A 25,424-nucleotide genomic window follows, 5' to 3' on the forward strand; every position below is an offset into this window, starting at 1 on the left:
TTCAATATTTTGAGAATTTTGTCATTCATCAGTGTTCGATAAGTTTTGATAAAAATTAATAAAAATCTCAATCCCAAATCCGTAACTAATGGAAATTACTAATTTTTCCCATTGAAAAATTTTCCATTCTAACCTGACGTTTAAACCAGAGCTCCACGCCGTTGCAAAATCGGCGGCGGCGGCGTGAGTAGTGAAAACCGTCGGCGGCACTGGCGTCAATAGGGGTAGGTGGGGGAGGTCCCACATATCGGCCCCCAAGATGAGACGGCCCCCGGCCGTCGGACGCTTGTGTGTATATATTATTGGATTTTTTCATTGACGGATAAAATATTTTAAAAATAGGAATAATTAGTTGGACTAATTTATCTACTGGCAAATCTAAATCTGTTACCATTTCTTTGCACTTGTACAAGTTGTTTTTAGTTTACACAAGAAACATTTATATAAGGCTGTATCACACATGCTCGGATTATAAGGTCCCTCAAATGCATTTCTGCTGATAATTAACAAAGCATTATATCTGTTTGTTAGAAATTTTTATGGAAGAATGAGGCACTAATAATTTTTAGAAATCATAACTTCTTTTTCAAGATTTCGTGCACAGGCTTGAACGCAAGACTTACGTCTTGACAGAGACTGCTCGATCGTGGCACGCGCGTTTTTCTATGAGAAAAGTGTTTCAGACTTTTCACCGTTGGAGAGAAATTAAATAGAAAAAATTGACAGATTTTTGTTCTGCAGATGTCTGATATCCACTTAAGTATGTGCAAGTTAATGTAAAGTCACCACCATAATGTGAATTTAATCGAGTTGGCTGGAGAAAGCAAATCTCTGGTTTTTGCCATAAAGGGTAACATTTTGGGCCAAAAATTATTTCCACAAAGTCAAAGGACCAATCGTTAAACCCATGAACTCTCCGATAACCCACATAGGTCCTTTGGACTAAATTCTACTCTTACAAATAGCAGCAAATTGCAGAGCCGTACCGTGAAATCTTCAGGCCTGGTATGAGCTTTAGTGCCGGGCCCTTTCATAAGTTCAATATATCCAATACTACGTAATAGTTCTCGCTCAAGAATACTAATAGTATTTTAAAACGAAATAATATTCTACGCATTAAGAGCATATTTACGATTTCCCCAGTTCCACCTTAAAATAGTGACAATTTACTAGCACTTTTAACTCAGAAATATTTTGACGACATCGGCGGGACGGAGAAAATTCAATTACCTATAAACACCTAAGTCAAAGTTTACATAAATATTCGAATACGGCGAACTTTTCGCTTACTTCCCAAAGCCTCCCAAAACCTTTTCGATTAATTATTTTTCTGTCCGTCTTAAAAGCTTGAAAAATTGACAGAAAAATTTGGAATTTGTGAAAATGCAGGTCCGAAAATTCAATTCCATTTAAATCTTAAAACACGCATTTTATATTGAATTTTGGTACAAATTCAAAAACATACAATATTTTGAAAACCCAATGCCGTGGCTGAAAACCGCTTTTAAGATTGAACCAAGCGGTAAGAATAGAAATATACAATTATACACATTTGTGCCTGAAGCCGTCAAACTACAGTCTGACTAACAATCCCATGACACCAGCGGTTTCGCTCCGATTTTGACGAAATAACCATAATTATGCAACCGTAGACAAATAATTGAACACGTGTTTCAAGATTTTTCATAATGCATAGCTTAAATGAAATTATGACGGAATCCGTGAGCGCGAATTTCCACTCTTACCGTGAAATGTTTCTCGCGAGGGAGAAAAATACAGATTCTCGCCTACGAATTCCATCAGAATTTAGTTTAAAGTTAAAAGGCGTGGGCATGAATAGTTTTCCTCAAATTTTGACCGACAAATTTTAAATTGCTCACACCAGGAAATAAGCGGACTTTTATTTTTGCACATATTTTGCTGCATAGCCCGTTTCCGTCTGCGAGGAAATTTTAGAATACATTTTCAGCCAAATTTTGATTTTTCAAAGTGATAAATTTTAATCTTATTTAAAAAATGAAAGAACATTTTTGCACGGAATTACATTGAGTTTAAGAGACTTCCACATTTCAAAAACTTAATTTTTCGAATTTTCTGACCTGTACATTTTTTCAAAATTCTGAAATAGTATAAAATTTTGAACGTTAAAGTTTTTGGAAAACCAGTTTTTATAATTTATGGAAGTAATTTTTGTTCTTTCATTTTTGAAATAGCGTTAAAATTAGAAAATCAACAGCTTTTTGAAAAATCTTGATTTGGAAAGTTCAGGAAAACAAAAATTACGGGTCGGGTTATTTCGGTGTGTGAAAAATTGGTCGGGTCAAAATTTGAGGAAGCCACTTCATGCCCACGTATTTTAAGCTTAAAGGAAGTTATGATGGAATTCCTATGCGAGAATCTGCATTTTTCTACCTCGTTATAAAAACTTCACCGTAAAAATGGCAATTCTCGCTCACGGATTCTGTCATAATTTCATTTCAGCTGAGCATTATGAAAAATCCTGAAACACGTCCCGAATTATTTCTCTAAGGTCACATAATGATCGTGGTTTCGTTAAAATCCGAGCGGGACATTTGGCGTCAGTTAAGGGTCCTCAGTGTGTATCTAAATAAGTTTGTCCCTGGGTTAAGGTAAATTTGCCCCGTAGCAAGGCATATTTGAAGTTGTCAAAAAGCACCTTTGCTTCTTTCACGTTGAATTTTTGTATATTTTCGGTCCAAAGAAATTAAGAATGTACCAACTCTTTACATACACAAAGTTTCCCATAATCCCACAAAATAAGTATAATAGAAATATGCCAGCTGTTGAGAAACTTTGATGTCAGGCAGTGCCTAAACTGCCCATATCCAAGGGTGGGCAAACTTTCCAGGCGCCCCTAGCCGCTCGCGAATTTTCGTCCGTCCAAACTACAGTCACTTAATATTATAATAGAACATATATGTAGCTACATATATAATTGCCCATACATAGGTCGACGGCTATGTAACTATCGGCGGTGGCTTGAACCAACTTGTGTGCCTGTCCGTGTCTCTGACTAAAGACGTAGAATAGTAACAAGGGAACCGTAGGTACGTCAAACCTCGATTTTCTTCCGAACAGCCTTAATCGACAGATAATTTAGTGAAACTTAAACTTTGTTATAGAATACGAGGTGCAAAATCACGCTTCGCGAAATATTTGGCAAGAGCTAAACTAAAACGTGCATTTTCCAAATGATTTTAACTTAGCCAGCAGACTAAAAGTGGATGAGGAAATGAAGTTTATACGTTGTGTATATCTATAGTCTATAAACTTCATTTCATCATTCATTAGTCTGCTGGCTATGTTAAAAGAATTGGAAAAATGCCCGTTTTGGTTTTGCTATTGCCAAATATTTCGCGAAAACGTGATTCTGCACCGCATGTTCTCAGACGAAGTTTAAGTTTCACTAAATTACGTATCTTTCGATTAAGGCTATTTGGGAGGAAATCCAGGTGTTACAGTACTTAAGGTTCCCTTGTAAGCTCACGTAGATCAGCGACTAGGAAAAGCATCAAACATGGAAAGCCTTTTTGAAGTGAAAATTATAACATCTCCGATTTTGAGTGGTTTGCACTACTTTTAATATATTCTATTTTTTCTTGCATAAGTCCGTGACAAAACATTAGATAAAATTTCACTTTCATCCTTGTTGTAAAGCTGCAAAATTTTGTGGCACTAACTCTCTAATTAAAAAATACTTCAACCAGAAAGTTTTAAAGATTGAAAATAATTCCAAAGTTTCAAGTTTCGAGTATAATTATTTAGGCGAAAAGTCGTGATCAAAAAAGTATTTATCAATTTCTTCAAAGGCATAGGTGCAATTAAGGTAACACCAAAATTCTTCTTTTCAAAAATAAAAATGTAAAATCCATCCGGTCAAAATCGGAGAAACTTTATTCATGTCTACATATTTTGATCGTGTCATACATTACATACGTAAGTAAGAGATTGTCAAATACAAGGTCTATTCTGTACTTTTGTACTGAAAATATTTTTAAAGTTTGAATTTTATAATTTCAATTAGACCAAAATCAGCCCGACTTAAAATCAGCGCCAAATTTTACTCGGGGGCGACGTTACGAGAATTTTAAGCAGCAGGGTCGGCGCCTAAAATAGTACCGGTGGTGTGTATGTAGTCGACGGGGTCGACCTGCACAAGTTGGCAAACCAATTGCGCAATTTACACTCACAATATTTATATTTATTTAAGTTCGATTATAACTGCGACGTGGGTTCGCTTGCTAAATTTCGAAATTTTGAATAGGTCCTAGTCCTTAAATTGACCAAAAAAAATTCGGCACTCTGAAAGCTATTTGCAAGGCTTCAATTGCGTATAAAAAATATTATACCTGGTCTAAGACGCAACAATTACCAGTTCAAAGGCCACAGTGTATAAAATCTAGAATTAGATTGAAATGGCTATAGGGTTATTAGCGACCATATGGCACTCCTTGCATTGAACTTCTCAACAATGTAGATATAATACCTGGTAACTTCTAAGGAGCTTTTTCGTTCTGGACCGACTTGTAATTTAGAATTAATTTTAACAAATTCTGCGTGGATCCACTTACTTTCCTGTCAAAATTTGTGTTTGTATAATCTGAAATAACTCATTATATCCAGTGCCCTGACCACTTGGCGCCCAGGGCAATTGCCCTGCTTGCCCACCTCAGTTTAGGGCCTGGTGTCAGGTAATTTACATTTGCCGGAATTGTAACTCAAAATCCGTATGCATGAAGTGATCCTCTCAAACTTTTACCCTACGAATTTTAAATTGCTTATTTCCCATTTATGTAGCTGAATTTTTAAATGAGTTTCAGCTAAAATCAGGATTTTGTATTTACTTAATTTGAATTCTAAAGTCAAACTATTAAAATTAAAAATTATACATTACTAGCCTATAAGCCCGTCTTAAAGACGGTCCACATTAAGTTTTAAATCAAGACAACAAAATCTTTCGATCAAAGCACCACATCCATGCGGCGATGAACTAATTATAACTGAATTATAATTTGAGAGTAAAACAACATCTAAATATATTAAAACATCGAAAAGCCTGTTCCCTTAAACTTTCCAGTACATTTCTTCATTCAGATTGGTTGCCAGCTAGGACTTTTTTCAACGTTGCCAAGAAATTTTTTAGCGTAATAAGGAATTTTTTTAACGTTTCTATTTTTTAACGTTGCTAAGGAAATTTTATTTATGTAGCTAAGAGATCTTTTTGAGGTTGCTGAGAATTTTTTTTATGTTAAAGAATCTTTTTATTTTGCTAGGCAATTTTTTTTGACGTTGCTAAGGGACTTTTTTAACATTGCTAAGGAAATTTTTTGACGTTGATAAGCAATTTTTTAAATTTGCTAAGAATTTGTTTTCTGGTTACCCATAACCGAAATCATAACCGAAATCATAATCAAAATGATAACCGTAATCATAACCGAAATCATAACCGAAATGATAACCGTAATCATAACCGAAATCATAACCGAAATCATAACCGAAATCATAACCGAAATCATAACCGAAATCATAACCGATCATAACCGAAATGATAACCGTAATCATAACCGAAATCATAACCGAAATCATAACCGAAATCATAACCGAAATCATACCGAAATCATACCGAAATCATACCGAAATCATAACCGAAATGATAACCGAAATGATAACCGTAATCATAACAGAAATCATACCGAAATGATAACCGAAATGATAACCGTAATCATAACCGTAATCATAACCGAAATCATAACCGAAATCACAACCGAAATCATATCCGTGTTGTGATTGGCGGAGCCAAAAAGCCGGCCACCAATCAGAATGCAGTCAATGTCACGGAAAATTTCACGGGACGGACTTTTCGAAATTATAATATAGGTGTTTGCTCTAAATTCATACAAAAGTAATTACATATATATGAAAAACAAATAAGATCTAGCAGATTAATGCTAGATGTAATAAAATTTATTTGCGTGGAATATTTTTTTTTGTAAAATCTTCAATGCCCAAAAAAGTCCATTATATCTAGTGTAAAGCTAGCGACCTGGCCCGGGCCCTTACGGGCCCCGGGCCTGGTATTTGGTACCACAATATACCACGGTTGGTACGCTACTGGCAAATTGCCCAAAACTGGTTTCGGACGAATTGTTATGACTTTTTTCATCCAAAGAACAGTTCTCAGCAGCTTTACACCCTGATCCACTAAATTACGACTGATGGTCAAAATTATAGATACAAGTGTGTTCTAAATATCCCACAAGTGTGGAAGGCCTGAGGTCATATCAACTGAAGATCTGTTAGCTTCTGCCATGAAAGCCGTGCGTGCCGCGATTGAGCAGTCTCCGCCACGACTGAAGTCTTGCGTACAAGCCAGAGAACGCAATCTTGAACAACGAGTTATGATTTCTGAACAATACTAGTGCCTTGTTCATCCATAAAGGTTTCTAAAAAATAGCTCTTTCGGGGGATCACATATTGTATTTGCACATGTTTTAAAATTGACCTTAAAACCTCACAATGCAACTCTTTTACGTGTACAACTCAGATCGGGTTGGGACCAATTTTATTTTGTTCACCACAAAAAATAAGCATACCCGTATTTTTCATTTATCTTAATGCGCTAATTTGAGCGCGAGGCGCGAATTTTAAAACATTTTTCAGCGAAAACCTCGCTTTTTAATAATTCTGTAAATTTTCGAATTTTAGCGTGAATCCAAAAATTCGAAAATATGTCTCTTCAGCATGACTTACCTGACTTATGAAAAATTTAATTGTGTCAAAATTTGAATTTCAAAAATTTTTACCAGTTTTTGAAATTCATTAAAATCATAAACTCTTTCAAATTTTTAATTTTTCAAAAAATAATGCATGTGGATTTTTTACAAGTCAAGTAAGTCATTCTGAAGAGACATGTTTTTGAATTTTTGGATTCGCGCTAAAACTCAAAAATTTACAGAATTTTTAAAAAGCGAGGTTTTGGCTGAAAAATGTTTTAAAATTCGCGCCTCGCGCTCAAATTAGCGCATTAGGAAAAATGAAAAAATACGGGTATGCTTATTTTTTGTGGTGAACAAAATAAAATTGGTCCCAACCCGATCTGAGTTGTACACGTAAAAGACTTGCATTGTCAGTCGGTATCGATGAATTTGTTTTGTCTATTTTGGTTTTATATATTATGTTTTGTCAATGCGTTTGGTTAGCCAACCTACATATTTATATCGCCGTTTTCACGAATTCATTAGTTATCCTATATTTTGGAGGGCAATCATCTCCAACTCTTCCTGAAGATTTTTGCGAAACAACAAAAAAACTAGAGCTGGTCTGAAATGAAGCTATTATAGTCTAAGCCCATTAAAACTCTCAAGGAGTGGGATGAGGACTGGTCGCAGCTATCTAGGAATTAGAAATTATTGAAATCCCTAGCATTTCTTTTAACTCAGCTGCATACTGCACCGTTTTCGGTAAGATTTTCATTGTAAAGTTTCATTTCGTGTGAACTTTGGCCCTTTTTGACCTCTTTTGAAGTTTGTTGTCGCTGGAGCAACTCAATGCAGCTGACATATTTTGACAACTTTTCCAATTTGGGTTTGTGTCAGAAGATTTTTTCGCCTTGTATGGGCGTCGATTTTTCGAAAAACGGTATGCGAAAACTTTTTGGGGGGCTGGAAGTTTATTGAGGATGCCAATCCCGGTAATTTAGATATTTATCTAATTAAAGCGGAATTAAGTTCAAGATATTTTGGAGAACGAGCAGCACTGCATCCGGATAATTTCAACTTCTCCACAATTTTCCTTCGTGACAATTTTCCTTGGGAAAAATGCGTAAGGAGATGGTCGATTTCTTTGGCATTTGTTGACCGATTTTTGTTTATCAAACGTCTTATTTACCTAAAACCACTACGTTTTGAGAGCAAAATTGCGGAAGTACAGAAAGCTTATCCGTCCATGGTCGATTTTTCTCACTGTGCAAATAGGATCTGTGCCCTGTAATGCTTTGTTAATTATCACCAGAAATGCATTTGCGGGAACTTGTGATCCGACTATGTATATTAAATAGACGAATTAAAGTGAAGCATTAAACGTTGTAGCTAGAATTAACAAAAAAATTGGCTCCCACTTGTAACAGTTCATTTAGATTTACATAGGCCCCCAAATACAGGTCACATACCAGCCCCGAATCTATAGTTCCGCTACTGCTCGGCGGTGGCGCGCCACGGCGCGCCGATATTTCTACCTCTGTTTATCAGTCAGTGATCATATCTGACCTCTTTATTCATTTTTCTCTGGCAGAGTCATGTATTTCGCGTACTAATTTTAATCGGTTCAACGAAAAAATAAGCCGACCCATATTTTTTAAATTCATGTTAATTCGCAATGTTAATTCAAGTTTTCTAGAACTTCAAAAATATTTCTCGACTAAAGCCATTGACTAATTTTTCATAAAATAAAATTTTTAAAATTTTTAAAATTAAAAAAAACCGCAGGACTTAACGAATTATAAAATTCTCAAACAGCAACAGTAATTTCGAAAAGTCAAGTATTTCTGTACTCAATTTGTATGTACCCAAATGTATTTTAAAATGTTATCGATTCTTTAAATGGAGTCAAAATTTGAACTGTTCTAAAAGATCTCTAATTAAGAACGCGTATCGTAAAAAAAATATTCATTTTCCCAATGTCAATCACAAATGAAACCGTTAAAACCAAAATCTCGACGTTTTTGATCGTTTCTACTTCTTTTAGTTGTTTGGAATATTTTTTTTCTCGGCGACGCGCCGAGCCGGCGACGCGCCGACTTTTGCGGCGGCGGCGCGCCCCGGCGCGCCGATGGATTTCCTCGGCGGCGGCGTGTCAAATCCGTTCCGCGTCGGCGGCGCGCCGGCGTAAAATCGGCGGCGTGGAGCTCTGGTTTAAACCACCCGATTTTTAAACCACCGATTTGACGAATTTTTATTGTGTAACCCAATTTGTGTTCAGGAAAATTGGAGACACATTACATATTTACAGATTTACAAAATGTTTACATGTATGTAAATAAAATGCACAAAAGCTTTCGTTGGCGTTGTATAAATAAAATAAAATCATGAAATCCTGCCATCGATAAAGCAACATATGTATTAACTCGAACCGAGTGACACCATGCACTGATACCATGATAAATAAATACTATACGGATTATAAATGATAATCCGTATCGGTCAGGGGCCGTTCATAAATTATGGAAGGAAAAAATCATGATTATTTAAATCCCCTCTCCCCCCGCATAACATGTGTCACACATTGGAGCCTTAAACCCCACTCCTCCCACTCGCGTGAAATAATTTATGAACGGCCCCTTACTTTAGAGTTGTGATAATTTATCATGCGAGGAATTTCACATGCTTGCGCATAAATAGATAAATACGTAGAATTCCAAATACAATAACGCAACAGGATTAGTGTGTGATAGCGGCTAGATCAAACATTCATCTAACTTAGGTTAGGGACCGTTCATAAATTATGCAACGCGAAATGGGGGACTTTAGTTCTAAGGCTGTTCTATGTGGCACGTGTTACGGGAGGGGGAGGATGGTGTAGAAAATTGAAAATTTTTACATTACATAATTTATGAATGGCCCCTTATCAGATTGACAAAATTAATACAAATCCTATATACGTAAATCATTACAAATTGATTGCGTAAAGAAGTTAGCGAACTCCCATTTTAATCAGTTTTTACCTGAGCAATTTCGCCTCCACAACTAAATCCACATTCACGGAGATCAGATTCAGATTAAAAAAATGCCACTTCACGACCCCCTTCAAGCTGTGGTCGCCACCGTGGTCGAAATTCCCCCAGAGGAAGTTCAAAGTAGTCAAACTCGTTTAACCCTCTCGACACCTCCGGAGCCTGTAATCCCGATAATGCTGGGATTAGCGAATCATATGAAGGGTACTTTTCCAGGTAATTATTTTAAAATATACATACATACATATATACACTCTTAGAAAACTGGTATTAAATCAGTACTGACCGGAGTACATATGCAGGTATTCATGACTCTGGTAACAAGTGGTATTACCATTTAATAATGTTGCGGTAATTTACCGATCAGAAACAAACTATTTGCTTTGAAGTTATAATCCAGGAAGTATTTAAATACGTGCAGATTTTTAAAAGTGTATGTACATAAGGAACGTCCATACATTACGTCACTAAAAAAGGTGGATGACTGGTTTTGGTGCTCCTATCATATTCGTGTTTAGCTTAACATGAGTAGGATATGAAGGGGAATAGGTGGGTGGGTAGTGCCAAAATCGCCGTGTTCAATCATGTAACATATGGACGGTCCCACAATTATGGTGTGAACATTAAAAGGAGAGGCATTTTTTGCATGCAAACCTTATGACGTACAGGACTCTCCTCTTAATATTCACACCATGTAGTAATTACAACAGGAAGGGGCGTACATCAATTATGTAACGAGAGAAACCGGAATGGGGGAAAAATGAATTTTTAACCCCCCGGGGTGGTGGGGGGGTCCAGAAAATCGCGATTTTTCCCTACATAATTCATGAACGGTCCTTATTCAACTCACAGATTGGCCCTGTGACAAGGACATTGTCAGGATCACTCCCAACCCCGCGGGGATGCCGCTGGACACCCGTCTGCTCCCCTTATTCGACACCAATCTCCGCGTCCGAATCCTCGGAGGGAGTACGTGTTGCTGTTTCTCTGGATCATCGGAAAGGACAGTGGTTATGATTGGCAATATGATACGAGTCGATGAACGACTCAAATTCGAGGAAAAACTGAGATTCGATTATCCCAAACCCGGATTAATAAAAAATGTATTAAAATTTAAATTCAAAGCCCAATTTCTGTAGAAAATTTTCAAGATGTTTCTCGGAGTTGAGCTGGATCAGGTTTCTCAGAAACCCGATCCGATTTCTGGATTAATAAAATATCTGATCAGATGCGATCCGTTTTTTGGATAAAAAAATATGAAATCCGTTGAACACAATATCCAATCCGATCCGTTTTTTGGATAAAAAAATATCCGTTACAATCCGATCCGATTTTTGGATGAAAGAAATATATCCGATCCAATTTGTTTTTTAAATATCCAAACCGATCCGTTTGGATTAGATCGGATCGGATATTTCTTCCAATCCTAAAAAATTGTCGGATCGGATCTTTTAGAAATCCAAGAAACGGATCGGGTCGGGTTCCTGAATTCTTTATTTATTCAGACCGAGGAAAAACGCATTGAATTCGTTTCCTCGAATTCTTCCGGTCCTGTCGGGTGGATCGTCACTGGTAAGGATGTCGCTTCAGAGGCCAAAATCGGCCTCACTTCGGATACCGAACCGTCCCCGAGGTTTACCACGAAGGGACATAGCATAAAAGGGAAATCAATTACGGTAACTAGTTCGAATAATTTGCAAAATTGGGGGCCGTCCATTAATTGTGTGAAGCAAAAATCGGGATTTTCTAGATTCCCTCTCCAGGTTTAACGTTTGTCGCATGGGCACGATATCATCACAATCTTATTCCACCACCCCCCGCCCCTCCCGAGTTACACAATTTATGGACCTCCCCTTGATTAAAAATCTATTACCCAAATTGAGATCCTGAGGACCTATCTACGCCACTGCCAGTCTCAAATTCCCCCATCAGTCGCAAACTTTAGGGAACTTGAGACTTCAGTGGCGTAGGTATATCAGAATTGTTAATTTCTATAAACTTTTTATAAACTGTGCGTGAATGGAAAGCACGTGTCCTTCATACATATTTCGATTGATAGAGAGTTTGACAAAAATATGCCAATTCCGCCTAAATTGTAAAAACATATACTGAAAGTACCGAATGGCGAAATTTATATTGCTCTTGGCGTAAATCAAAAACTCGAAAAATCACATCTCTTCATTTTTTTCGCTAAAAGGATCTTCGCAAAACTGTCCCGCTTCCCATATTTCATGGTAATTGGCACTTTTTATTATGAAAATCCAATTCGTTCCATAAATACGTAGATACTAAATCCTGCCGGTGAAGCCGTCGCTGTGGGTGGGATCACGCTCTCCAGGATTTTCCGAGGCCATGAGCACTATAAAGAATTCCAGATCATGTTACCCCACTTTGGACACTCGGCAATGTCGGAGGTGGAAAGGGAGCTAATCTTCGCAGTGCTCATCCTCTGGGTAAATTACTTTTCTCAAGTTTACACAATATTTAAATATGATATCCTTGATGTGATTGAAATTTTGGAATTTCAATCAAATCCGAGCATTACACTTCACACCATCGCATTATTAGTAGATTCTACATACTTGTAGATTGGGGCCATCCATATATTACGTCATCAAAAATTTTCCATTTTATCACCTACCCACCCAACGAATACATTAGGGGATAGAGAATTTTAACATGGGAACGATAGCAAGACCTAAACCACCCACCCACTAAAATTATTACGTAATATATGGACGTTTCCTAATATTGTGATAATTTTTACACACACTCAAAACAAAAATTTGTCAAATCAACACCGCCGGTGTCCATATATGACTTAACGGCCTTGGTTACCATGTTGAATCCGAGTTATGATGATTTTGATACCGGTAGTTATAATATTATGACCGGACGGAAAAAATTAATTTCTACTCGGAATCACAATTGTAACCAAGGCGGTTAAGGCATATATTGACACCGTTTTGTTTTGAGTGCAGGGAATCACCGCACGAGACCTAATGCAACGGAGCAACTATGTCGTTGCCCTTATCATGATCCCCATCACGTTGCTGGTCGCGCTCGGAGTTGTTCTCCTCTTCGTCTTTAAACCATGGTGACATTCCACCAAACAAAGAAAATTAATTAATTCACTACGTGTTTACCTATGTATGTACGTGTATCATCCATTGTGTTTACGATTGAATAAAGAATTTAGTAAAGACTAAATTAAATTTTAAAGACTAAATTAGTAAAGAATAAAGAATTTATTTTATAACATGAGGTGTTTTTTTTGTATCACATATTATGATAAGATCAGTATAATAAATACTATTATTATTATTATTATTATAAGACTTGTACCGTTGACTCGTTATTTACATGCTTACAATGTAATCTTTTTTGTCAAGCTGCATCGGGATTTTATACCGCGTTATATCAAAAAATATGTATGGGTTCCTCCATCCATCTCTGTCACTAAATACGTATCTGTGGCTTTTCTCAATCTTTTTTCTTCCCATCTTCTCAGCAGAAACGATTCGCCATAATTTTCTTATCCATTAAATTTAAAATTAATTATTCTTGCCACAAATGCTTCCGTTACATATATGTACCCAACATGCAATGGCACCGTAGCTTCAAGATCATGTTCTTTAAGTAGTGAATGGAGATCGTGTAATTAAGTTAATTTAATAACGAATTCACACCCACACATAACATGAGCGAGATAAGTGAATCATTGGTTCGCCGCAGTGGTCGCAATCCCTGTGACGGGATGCTGAGGTTTGGAGTTACTCAATGCGATATTTTTGCAATCTTGGTTGTATTTGACTGTTACATTTGTCACCAAGTCTTCGCCCGTTAAGGACGTGTTAAGCTAACTGCAAGGCAAACATCAAATTTGAACAGGGTACAATTTCTGTTATTCATTATTCACTAATTAAGTTCATAGCTGGATTGAAATGGTGTTGAATTAACAAATTTTAATTCCTGAAGTAATATAACTAATAAATAAACCCAGTCAATTTTCATAGGAAGTTGAAGTAAAGTCGAAACTATAATTAACAATTGGGAAATTGCTTCCGAGATAGTATGGGGATTAGGAATTATTTATTTAATTAATTGCGAATTGATGATTTCTTGGGAAGCTTGATTTTGGAATGGTGAATTTTTATTTATTGGTTTTACATATTATTTATTAGGTAATAAGTGAAAATGGCTCTAGGACCAGCCAACATGCAGGAAGAAGAGTACATTGTGGAGGCGATTCTCGATAAGCGAGTTCTGGATGGAGCAACGGCAGAATATTTAGTGAAGTGGATGGGCCATGGAGAGTGAGTTCAGCCTTTAGTATTACTTTTAGTTACTTATGCATATTTTACACAAATGTTACACAGATTGTACAAAAATTTTACACAGATTTTAAATAAATTTTGCACAAATTTACGAAAGATTTTACACAAATTTTATGCAGATTTTAAATAAATTTTGCACAAATTTACAAACGATTTTACACAAATTTTACACAGATTTCAAATAAATTTTACACAAATTTACGAAAGATTTTACACAAATTTTACACAGATTTCAAATAAATTTTACACAAATTTACGAAAGATTTTACACAAATTTTACACAGATTTTAAATAAATTTTACACAAATTTACGAAAGATTTTACACAAATTTTACACAGATTTTAAATAAATTTTACAAAAACTTATGAAAGATTTTACAAAAATTTTACACAGATTTCAAATAAATTTTACACAAATTTACGAAAGATTTTACACAAATTTTACACAGATTTTAAATAAATTTTACACAAATTTACGAAAGATTTCACACAAATTTTACACAGATTTTAAATAAATTTTACAAAAACTTATGAAAGATTTTACAAAAATTTTACACAGATTTCAAATAAATTTTACACAAATTTACGAAAGATTTTACAAAAATTTTACACAGATTTTAAATAAATTTTACACAAATTTACGAAAGATTTTACACAAATTTTACACAGATTTTAAATAAATTTTACAAAAACTTACGAAAGATTTTACAAAAATTTTACACAGATTTTAAATAAATTTTACAAAAACTTATGAAAGATTTTACAAAAATTTTACACAGATTTCAAATAAATTTTACACAAATTTACGAAAGATTTTACACAAATTTTACACAGATTTCAAATAAATTTTACACAAATTTACGAAAGATTTTACACAAATTTTACACAGATTTTAAATAAATTTTACAAAAACTTACGAAAGATTTTACACAAATTTTACACAGATTTTAAATAAATTTTACAAAAACTTATGAAAGATTTTACAAAAATTTTACACAGATTTTAAATAAATTTTACACAAATTTACGAAAGATTTTACACAAATTTTACACAGATTTCAAATAAATTTTACACAAATTTACGAAAGATTTTACACAAATTTTACACAGATTTCAAATAAATTTTACACAAATTTACGAAAGATTTTACACAAATTTACGAAAGATTTTACACAAATTTTACACAGATTTTAAATAAATTTTACAAAAACTTATGAAAGATTTTACAAAAATTTTACACAGATTTTAAATAAATTTTGCACAAATTTACGAAAGATTTTACACAAATTTTATGCAGATTTTAAATAAATTTTACAAAAACTTATGAAAGATTTTTCAAAAATTTTACACAGATTTCAAATAAATTTTACACAAATTTACGAAAGATTTTACACAAATTTTACACAGATTTCAAATAAATTTTACACAAATTTACGAAAGATTTTACACAAATTTTACACAGATTTCAAATAAATTTTACACAAATTTACGAAAGATTTTACACAAATTTACGAAAGATTTTACACAAATTTTACACAGATTTTAAATAAATTTTACAAAAACTTATGAAAGATTTTACAAAAATTTTACACAGATTTTAAATAAATTTTGCACAAATTTACGAAAGATTTTACACAAATTTTACACAGATTTCAAATAAATTTTACACAAATTTACGAAAGATTTTACACAAATTTTACACAGATTTCAAATAAATTTTACACAAATTTACGAAAGATTTTACACAAATTTTACACAGATTTTAAATAAATTTTACAAAAACTTATGAAAGATTTTTCAAAAATTTTACACAGATTTCAAATAAATTTTACACAAATTTACGAAAGATTTTACACAAATTTTACACAGATTTCAAATAAATTTTACACAAATTTACGAAAGATTTTACACAAATTTTACACAGATTTCAAATAAATTTTACACAAATTTACGAAAGATTTTACACAAATTTTACACAGATTTTAAATAAATTTTGCACAAATTTACGAAAGATTTTACACAAATTTTATGCAGATTTTAAATAAATTTTGCACAAATTTACAAACGATTTTACACAAATTTTACACAGATTTACGAAAGATTTTACACAAATTTTACACAGATTTTAAATAAATTTTGCACAAATTTACGAAAGATTTTACACAAATTTTACACAGATTTTAAATAAATTTTACAAAAACTTATGAAAGATTTTACAAAAATTTTACACAGATTTTAAATAAATTTTGCACAAATTTACGAAAGATTTTACACAAATTTTATGCAGATTTTAAATAAATTTTACAAAAACTTATGAAAGATTTTTCAAAAATTTTACACAGATTTCAAATAAATTTTACACAAATTTACGAAAGATTTTACACAAATTTTACACAGATTTCAAATAAATTTTACACAAATTTACGAAAGATTTTACACAAATTTTACACAGATTTCAAATAAATTTTACACAAATTTACGAAAGATTTTACACAAATTTACGAAAGATTTTACACAAATTTTACACAGATTTTAAATAAATTTTACAAAAACTTATGAAAGATTTTACAAAAATTTTACACAGATTTTAAATAAATTTTGCACAAATTTACGAAAGATTTTACACAAATTTTACACAGATTTCAAATAAATTTTACACAAATTTACGAAAGATTTTACACAAATTTTACACAGATTTCAAATAAATTTTACACAAATTTACGAAAGATTTTACACAAATTTTACACAGATTTTAAATAAATTTTACAAAAACTTATGAAAGATTTTTCAAAAATTTTACACAGATTTTAAATAAATTTTGCACAAATTTACGAAAGATTTTACACAAATTTTATGCAGATTTTAAATAAATTTTACAAAAACTTATGAAAGATTTTTCAAAATTTTACACAGATTTCAAATAAATTTTACACAAATTTACGAAAGATTTTACACAAATTTACACAGATTTCAAATAAATTTTACACAAATTTACGAAAGATTTTACACAAATTTTACACAGATTTCAAATAAATTTACACAAATTTACGAAAGATTTTACACAAATTTACGAAAGATTTTACACAAATTTTACACAGATTTTAAATAAATTTTACAAAAACTTATGAAAGATTTTACAAAAATTTTACACAGATTTTAAATAAATTTTGCACAAATTTACGAAAGATTTTACACAAATTTTACACAGATTTCAAATAAATTTTACACAAATTTACGAAAGATTTTACACAAATTTTACACAGATTTCAAATAAATTTTACACAAATTTACGAAAGATTTTACACAAATTTTACACAGATTTTAAATAAATTTTACAAAAACTTATGAAAGATTTTTCAAAAATTTTACACAGATTTCAAATAAATTTTACACAAATTTACGAAAGATTTTACACAAATTTTACACAGATTTCAAATAAATTTTACACAAATTTACGAAAGATTTTACACAAATTTTACACAGATTTCAAATAAATTTTACACAAATTTACGAAAGATTTTACACAAATTTTACACAGATTTTAAATAAATTTTGCACAAATTTACGAAAGATTTTACACAAATTTTATGCAGATTTTAAATAAATTTTGCACAAATTTACAAACGATTTTACACAAATTTTACACAGATTTACGAAAGATTTTACACAAATTTTACACAGATTTTAAATAAATTTTGCACAAATTTACGAAAGATTTTACACAAATTTTACACAGATTTTAAATAAATTTTACAAAAACTTATGAAAGATTTTACAAAAATTTTACACAGATTTTAAATAAATTTTGCACAAATTTACGAAAGATTTTACACAAATTTTATGCAGATTTTAAATAAATTTTACAAAAACTTATGAAAGATTTTTCAAAAATTTTACACAGATTTCAAATAAATTTTACACAAATTTACGAAAGATTTTACACAAATTTTACACAGATTTCAAATAAATCTTACACAAATTTACGAAAGATTTTACACAAATTTTACACAGATTTCAAATAAATTTTACACAAATTTACGAAAGATTTTACACAAATTTTACACAGATTTTAAATAAATTTTACAAAAACTTACGAAAGATTTTACAAAAATTTTACACAGATTTTAAATAAATTTTACAAAAACTTATGAAAGATTTTACAAAAATTTTACACAGATTTCAAATAAATTTTACACAAATTTACGAAAGATTTTACACAAATTTTACACAGATTTCAAATAAATTTTACACAAATTTACGAAAGATTTTACACAAATTTTACACAGATTTTAAATAAATTTTACAAAAACTTACGAAAGATTTTACACAAATTTTACACAGATTTTAAATAAATTTTACAAAAACTTATGAAAGATTTTACAAAAATTTTACACAGATTTTAAATAAATTTTACACAAATTTACGAAAGATTTTACACAAATTTTACACAGATTTCAAATAAATTTTACACAAATTTACGAAAGATTTTACACAAATTTTACACAGATTTCAAATAAATTTTACACAAATTTACGAAAGATTTTACACAAATTTACGAAAGATTTTACACAAATTTTACACAGATTTTAAATAAATTTTACAAAAACTTATGAAAGATTTTACAAAAATTTTACACAGATTTTAAATAAATTTTGCACAAATTTACGAAAGATTTTACACAAATTTTATGCAGATTTTAAATAAATTTTACAAAAACTTATGAAAGATTTTCAAAAATTTTACACAGATTTCAAATAAATTTTACACAAATTTACGAAAGATTTTACACAAATTTTACACAGATTTCAAATAAATTTTACACAAATTTACGAAAGATTTTACACAAATTTTACACAGATTTTAAATAAATTTTACAAAAACTTATGAAAGATTTTTCAAAAATTTTACACAGATTTCAAATAAATTTTACACAAATTTACGAAAGATTTTACACAAATTTTACACAGATTTCAAATAAATTTTACACAAATTTACGAAAGATTTTACACAAATTTTACACAGATTTCAAATAAATTTTACACAAATTTACGAAAGATTTTACACAAATTTTACACAGATTTTAAATAAATTTTGCACAAATTTACGAAAGATTTTACACAAATTTTATGCAGATTTTAAATAAATTTTGCACAAATTTACAAACGATTTTACACAAATTTTACACAGATTTACGAAAGATTTTACACAAATTTTACACAGATTTTAAATAAATTTTGCACAAATTTACGAAAGATTTTACACAAATTTTACACAGATTTTAAATAAATTTTACAAAAACTTATGAAAGATTTTACAAAAATTTTACACAGATTTTAAATAAATTTTGCACAAATTTACGAAAGATTTTACACAAATTTTATGCAGATTTTAAATAAATTTTACAAAAACTTATGAAAGATTTTTCAAAAATTTTACACAGATTTCAAATAAATTTTACACAAATTTACGAAAGATTTTACACAAATTTTACACAGATTTCAAATAAATTTTACACAAATTTACGAAAGATTTTACACAAATTTTACACAGATTTCAAATAAATTTTACACAAATTTACGAAAGATTTTACACAAATTTACGAAAGATTTTACACAAATTTTACACAGATTTTAAATAAATTTTACAAAAACTTATGAAAGATTTTACAAAAATTTTACACAGATTTTAAATAAATTTTGCACAAATTTACGAAAGATTTTACACAAATTTTACACAGATTTCAAATAAATTTTACACAAATTTACGAAAGATTTTACACAAATTTTACACAGATTTCAAATAAATTTTACACAAATTTACGAAAGATTTTACACAAATTTTACACAGATTTTAAATAAATTTTACAAAAACTTATGAAAGATTTTTCAAAAATTTTACACAGATTTTAAATAAATTTTGCACAAATTTACGAAAGATTTACACAAATTTTATGCAGATTTTAAATAAATTTTACAAAACTTATGAAAGATTTTCAAAAATTTTACACAGATTTCAAATAAATTTTACACAAATTTACGAAAGATTTTACACAAATTTTACACAGATTTCAAATAAATTTTACACAAATTTACGAAAGATTTTACACAAATTTTACACAGATTTCAAATAAATTTACACAAATTTACGAAAGATTTACACAAATTTACGAAAGATTTTACACAAATTTTACACAGATTTTAAATAAATTTTACAAAAACTTATGAAAGATTTTACAAAAAATTTTACACAGATTTTAAATAAATTTTGCACAAATTTACGAAAGATTTTACACAAATTTTACACAGATTTCAAATAAATTTTACACAAATTTACGAAAGATTTTACACAAATTTTACACAGATTTCAAATAAATTTTACACAAATTTACGAAAGATTTTACACAAATTTTACACAGATTTTAAATAAATTTTACAAAAACTTATGAAAGATTTTTCAAAAATTTTACACAGATTTCAAATAAATTTTACACAAATTTACGAAAGATTTTACACAAATTTTACACAGATTTCAAATAAATTTTACACAAATTTACGAAAGATTTTACACAAATTTTACACAGATTTTCAAATAAATTTTACACAAATTTACGAAAGATTTTACACAAATTTTACACAGATTTTAAATAAATTTTGCACAAATTTACGAAAGATTTTACACAAATTTATGCAGATTTTAAATAAATTTTGCACAAATTTACAAACGATTTTACACAAATTTTACACAGATTTACGAAAGATTTTACACAAATTTTACACAGATTTTAAATAAATTTTGCACAAATTTACGAAAGATTTTACACAAATTTTACACAGATTTTAAATAAATTTTACAAAAACTTATGAAAGATTTTACAAAAATTTTACACAGATTTTAAATAAATTTTGCACAAATTTACGAAAGATTTTACACAAATTTTATGCAGATTTTAAATAAATTTTACAAAAACTTATGAAAGATTTTTCAAAAATTTTACACAGATTTCAAATAAATTTTACACAAATTTACGAAAGATTTTACAACAAATTTACACAGATTTCAAATATAAATCTTACACAAATTTACGAAAGATTTTACACAAATTTTACACAGATTTCAAATAAATTTTACACAAATTTACGAAAGATTTTACACAAATTTTACACAGATTTTAAATAAATTTTACAAAAACTTACGAAAGATTTTACAAAAATTTTACACAGATTTTAAATAAATTTTACAAAAACTTATGAAAGATTTTACAAAAATTTTACACAGATTTCAAATAAATTTTACACAAATTTACGAAAGATTTTACACAAATTTTACACAGATTTCAAATAAATTTTACACAAATTTACGAAAGATTTTACACAAATTTTACACAGATTTTAAATAAATTTTACAAAAACTTACGAAAGATTTTACACAAATTTTACACAGATTTTAAATAAATTTTACAAAAACTTATGAAAGATTTTACAAAAATTTTACACAGATTTTAAAATAAATTTTACACAAATTTACGAAAGATTTTACACAAATTTTACACAGATTTCAAATAAATTTTACACAAATTTACGAAAGATTTTACACAAATTTTACACAGATTTCAAATAAATTTACACAAATTTACGAAAGATTTTACACAAATTTACGAAAGATTTTACACAAATTTTACACAGATTTTAAATAAATTTTACAAAAACTTATGAAAGATTTTACAAAATTTTACACAGATTTTAAATAAATTTTGCACAAATTTACGAAAGATTTTACACAAATTTTATGCAGATTTTAAATAAATTTTACAAAAACTTATGAAAGATTTTTCAAAAATTTTACACAGATTTCAAATAAATTTTACACAAATTTACGAAAGATTTTACACAAATTTTACACAGATTTCAAATAAATTTTACACAAATTTACGAAAGATTTTACACAAATTTACGAAAGATTTTACACAAATTTTACACAGATTTTAAATAAATTTTACAAAAACTTATGAAAGATTTTACAAAAATTTTACACAGATTTTAAATAAATTTTGCACAAATTTACGAAAGATTTTACACAAATTTTACACAGATTTCAAATAAATTTTACACAAATTTACGAAAGATTTTACACAAATTTTACACAGATTTCAAATAAATTTTACACAAATTTACGAAAGATTTTACACAAATTTTACACAGATTTTAAATAAATTTTACAAAAACTTATGAAAGATTTTTCAAAAATTTTACCACAGAATTTCAAATAAATTTTACACAAATTTACGAAAGATTTTACACAAATTTTACACAGATTTCAAATAAATTTTACACAAATTTACGAAAGATTTTACACAAATTTTACACAGATTTCAAATAAATTTTACACAAATTTACGAAAGATTTTACACAAATTTTACACAGATTTTAAATAAATTTTGCACAAATTTACGAAAGATTTTACACAAATAAATTTTTATGCAGATTTTAAATAAATTTGCACAAATTTACAAACGATTTACACAAATTTTACACAGATTTACAAATTTACACAATTTTACACAGATTTTAAATAAATTTTTGCACAAATTTACGAAAGATTTTACACAAATTTTACACAGATTTTAAATAAATTTTACAAAACTTATGAAAGATTTTACAAAAATTTTACACAGATTTTAAATAAATTTTGCAACAATTTACGAAAGATTTTACACAAATTTTATGCAGATTTTAAATAAATTTTACAAAAACTTATGAAAGATTTTTCAAAAATTTTACACAGATTTCAAATAAATTTTACACAAATTTACGAAAGATTTTACACAAATTTTACACAGATTTCAAATAAATCTTACACAAATTTACGAAAGATTTTACACAAATTTTACACAGATTTCAAATAAATTTTACACAAATTTACGAAAGATTTTACACAAATTTTACACAGATTTTAAATAAATTTTACAAAACTTACGAAAGATTTTTACAAAAATTTTACACAGATTTTAAATAAATTTTACAAAAACTTATGAAAGATTTTACAAAAATTTTACACAGATTTCAAATAAATTTTACACAAATTTACGAAAGATTTTTTACACAAATTTTACACAGATTTCAAATAAATTTTACACAAATTTACGAAAGATTTTACACAAATTTTACAACAGATTTTAAATAAATTTTACAAAAACTTACGAAAGATTTTACACAAATTTTACACAGATTTTAAATAATTTTACAAAAACTTATGAAAGATTTTACAAAAATTTTTACACAGATTTTAAATAAATTTTTACACAAATTTACGAAAGATTTTACACAAATTTTACACAGATTTCAAATAAATTTTACACAAATTTACGAAAGATTTTACACAAATTTTACACAGATTTCAAATAAATTTTACACAAATTTACGAAAGATTTTACACAAATTTACGAAAGATTTTACACAAATTTTACACAGATTTTAAATAAATTTTACAAAAACTTATGAAAGATTTTACAAAAATTTTACACAGATTTTAAATAAATTTTGCACAAATTTACGAAAGATTTTACACAAATTTTATGCAGATTTTAAATAAATTTTTACAAAAACTTATGAAAGATTTTTCAAAAAATTTACACAGATTTCAAATAAATTTTACACAAATTTACGAAAGATTTTACACAAATTTTACACAGATTTCAAATAATTTTACACAAATTTACGAAAGATTTTACACAAATTTTACACAGATTTTAAATAAATTTTACAAAAAACTTATGAAAGATTTTCAAAAATTTTACACAGATTTCAAATAAATTTTACACAAATTTACGAAAGATTTTACACCAAATTTTACACAGATTTCAAATAAATTTTACACAAATTTACGAAAGATTTTACACAAATTTTACACAGATTTCAAATAAATTTTACACAAATTTACGAAAGATTTTACACAAATTTTACACAGATTTTAAATAAATTTTGCACAATTTACGAAAGATTTTACACAAATTTTTAATGCAGATTTAAATAAATTTGCACAAATTTACAAACGATTTTACACAAATTTTACACAGATTTACGAAAGATTTTACACAAATTTTACACAGATTTTAAATAAATTTTGCACAAATTTACGAAAGATTTTACACAAATTTTACACAGATTTTAAATAAATTTTACAAAAACTTATGAAAGATTTTACAAAAATTTTACACAGATTTTAAATAAATTTTGCACAAATTTACGAAAGATTTTACACAAATTTTATGCAGATTTTAAATAAATTTTACAAAAACTTATGAAAGATTTTTCAAAAATTTTACACAGATTTCAAATAAATTTTACACAAATTTACGAAAGATTTTACACAAATTTTACACAGATTTCAAATAAATTTTACCACAAATTTACGAAAGATTTTACACAAATTTACACAGATTTCAAATAAATTTTACACAAATTTACGAAAGATTTTACACAAATTTACGAAAGATTTTACACAAATTTTACACAGATTTTAAATAAATTTTACAAAAAACTTATGAAAGATTTTACAAAAATTTTACACAGATTTTAAATAAATTTTGCACAAATTTACGAAAGATTTTACACAAATTTTACACAGATTTCAAATAAATTTTACACAAATTTACGAAAGATTTTACACAAATTTTACACAGATTTTAAATAAATTTTACAAAAACTTATGAAAGATTTTTCAAAAATTTTACACAGATTTCAAATAAATTTTACACAAATTTACGAAAGATTTTACACAATTTTACACAGATTTCAAATAAATTTTACACAAATTTACGAAAGATTTTACACAAATTTTACACAGATTTCAAATAAATTTTACACAAATTTACGAAAGATTTTACACAAATTTTACACAGATTTCAAATAAATTTTGCACAAATTTCGAAAGATTTTACACAAATTTTACACAGATTTTAAATAAATTTTACACAAATTTACGAAAGATTTTACACAAATTTTACACAGATTTTAAATAAATTTTGCACAAATTTACGAAAGATTTTACACAAATTTTACACAGATTTCAAATAAATTTTGCACCAAATTTCGAAAGATTTTAAACCAATTTACACAGTTTAAATAAATTTTACACAAATTTAGAAAGATTTTACACAAATTTTACCAGATTTTAAATAAATTTTGCAAAATTACGAAAGATTTACACAAATTTTACACAGATTTTAAATAAATTTTGCACAAATATCTTTCGTAAATCTGTGTAAATTGTGTAAAATCGTTTGTAAATTTGTGCAAAATTTATTTAAAATCTGCATAAAAATTGTGTAAAATCTTTTCGTAA

At 28.7% G+C, this 25,424-nt stretch overlaps 1 protein-coding gene and 1 long non-coding RNA gene across 2 annotated transcripts in view; both read left to right on the top strand.

Moving 5' to 3' along the window:
* Positions 1-9,709: 9,709 nt before the first annotated feature.
* Positions 9,710-13,008, top strand: LOC118437148. The gene is made up of 5 exons (XM_035855975.1): positions 9,710-9,964; positions 10,601-10,851; positions 11,254-11,424; positions 12,034-12,201; positions 12,730-13,008. The coding sequence occupies exons 1-5, from the start codon at positions 9,802-9,804 to the stop codon at positions 12,847-12,849; spliced, it is 873 nt and encodes a 290-aa protein (XP_035711868.1). The 5' UTR covers positions 9,710-9,801; the 3' UTR covers positions 12,850-13,008.
* A 518-nt stretch (positions 13,009-13,526) lies between these two features.
* The window catches only part of LOC110855425, a 15,697-nt gene continuing 3,799 nt past the window's right edge, over positions 13,527-25,424 (top strand). Inside the window, exons 1-2 of the long non-coding RNA XR_002548473.2 lie at positions 13,527-13,640; positions 13,933-14,064. This is a non-coding gene — a long non-coding RNA (uncharacterized LOC110855425). The remainder of the gene's footprint in view (positions 13,641-13,932; positions 14,065-25,424) is intronic.

Source organism: Folsomia candida, unplaced genomic scaffold (genome assembly GCF_002217175.1).
Source record: "Folsomia candida strain VU population unplaced genomic scaffold, ASM221717v1 Fcan01_Sc012, whole genome shotgun sequence".
NCBI lineage: Eukaryota > Metazoa > Arthropoda > Collembola > Entomobryomorpha > Isotomidae > Folsomia > Folsomia candida.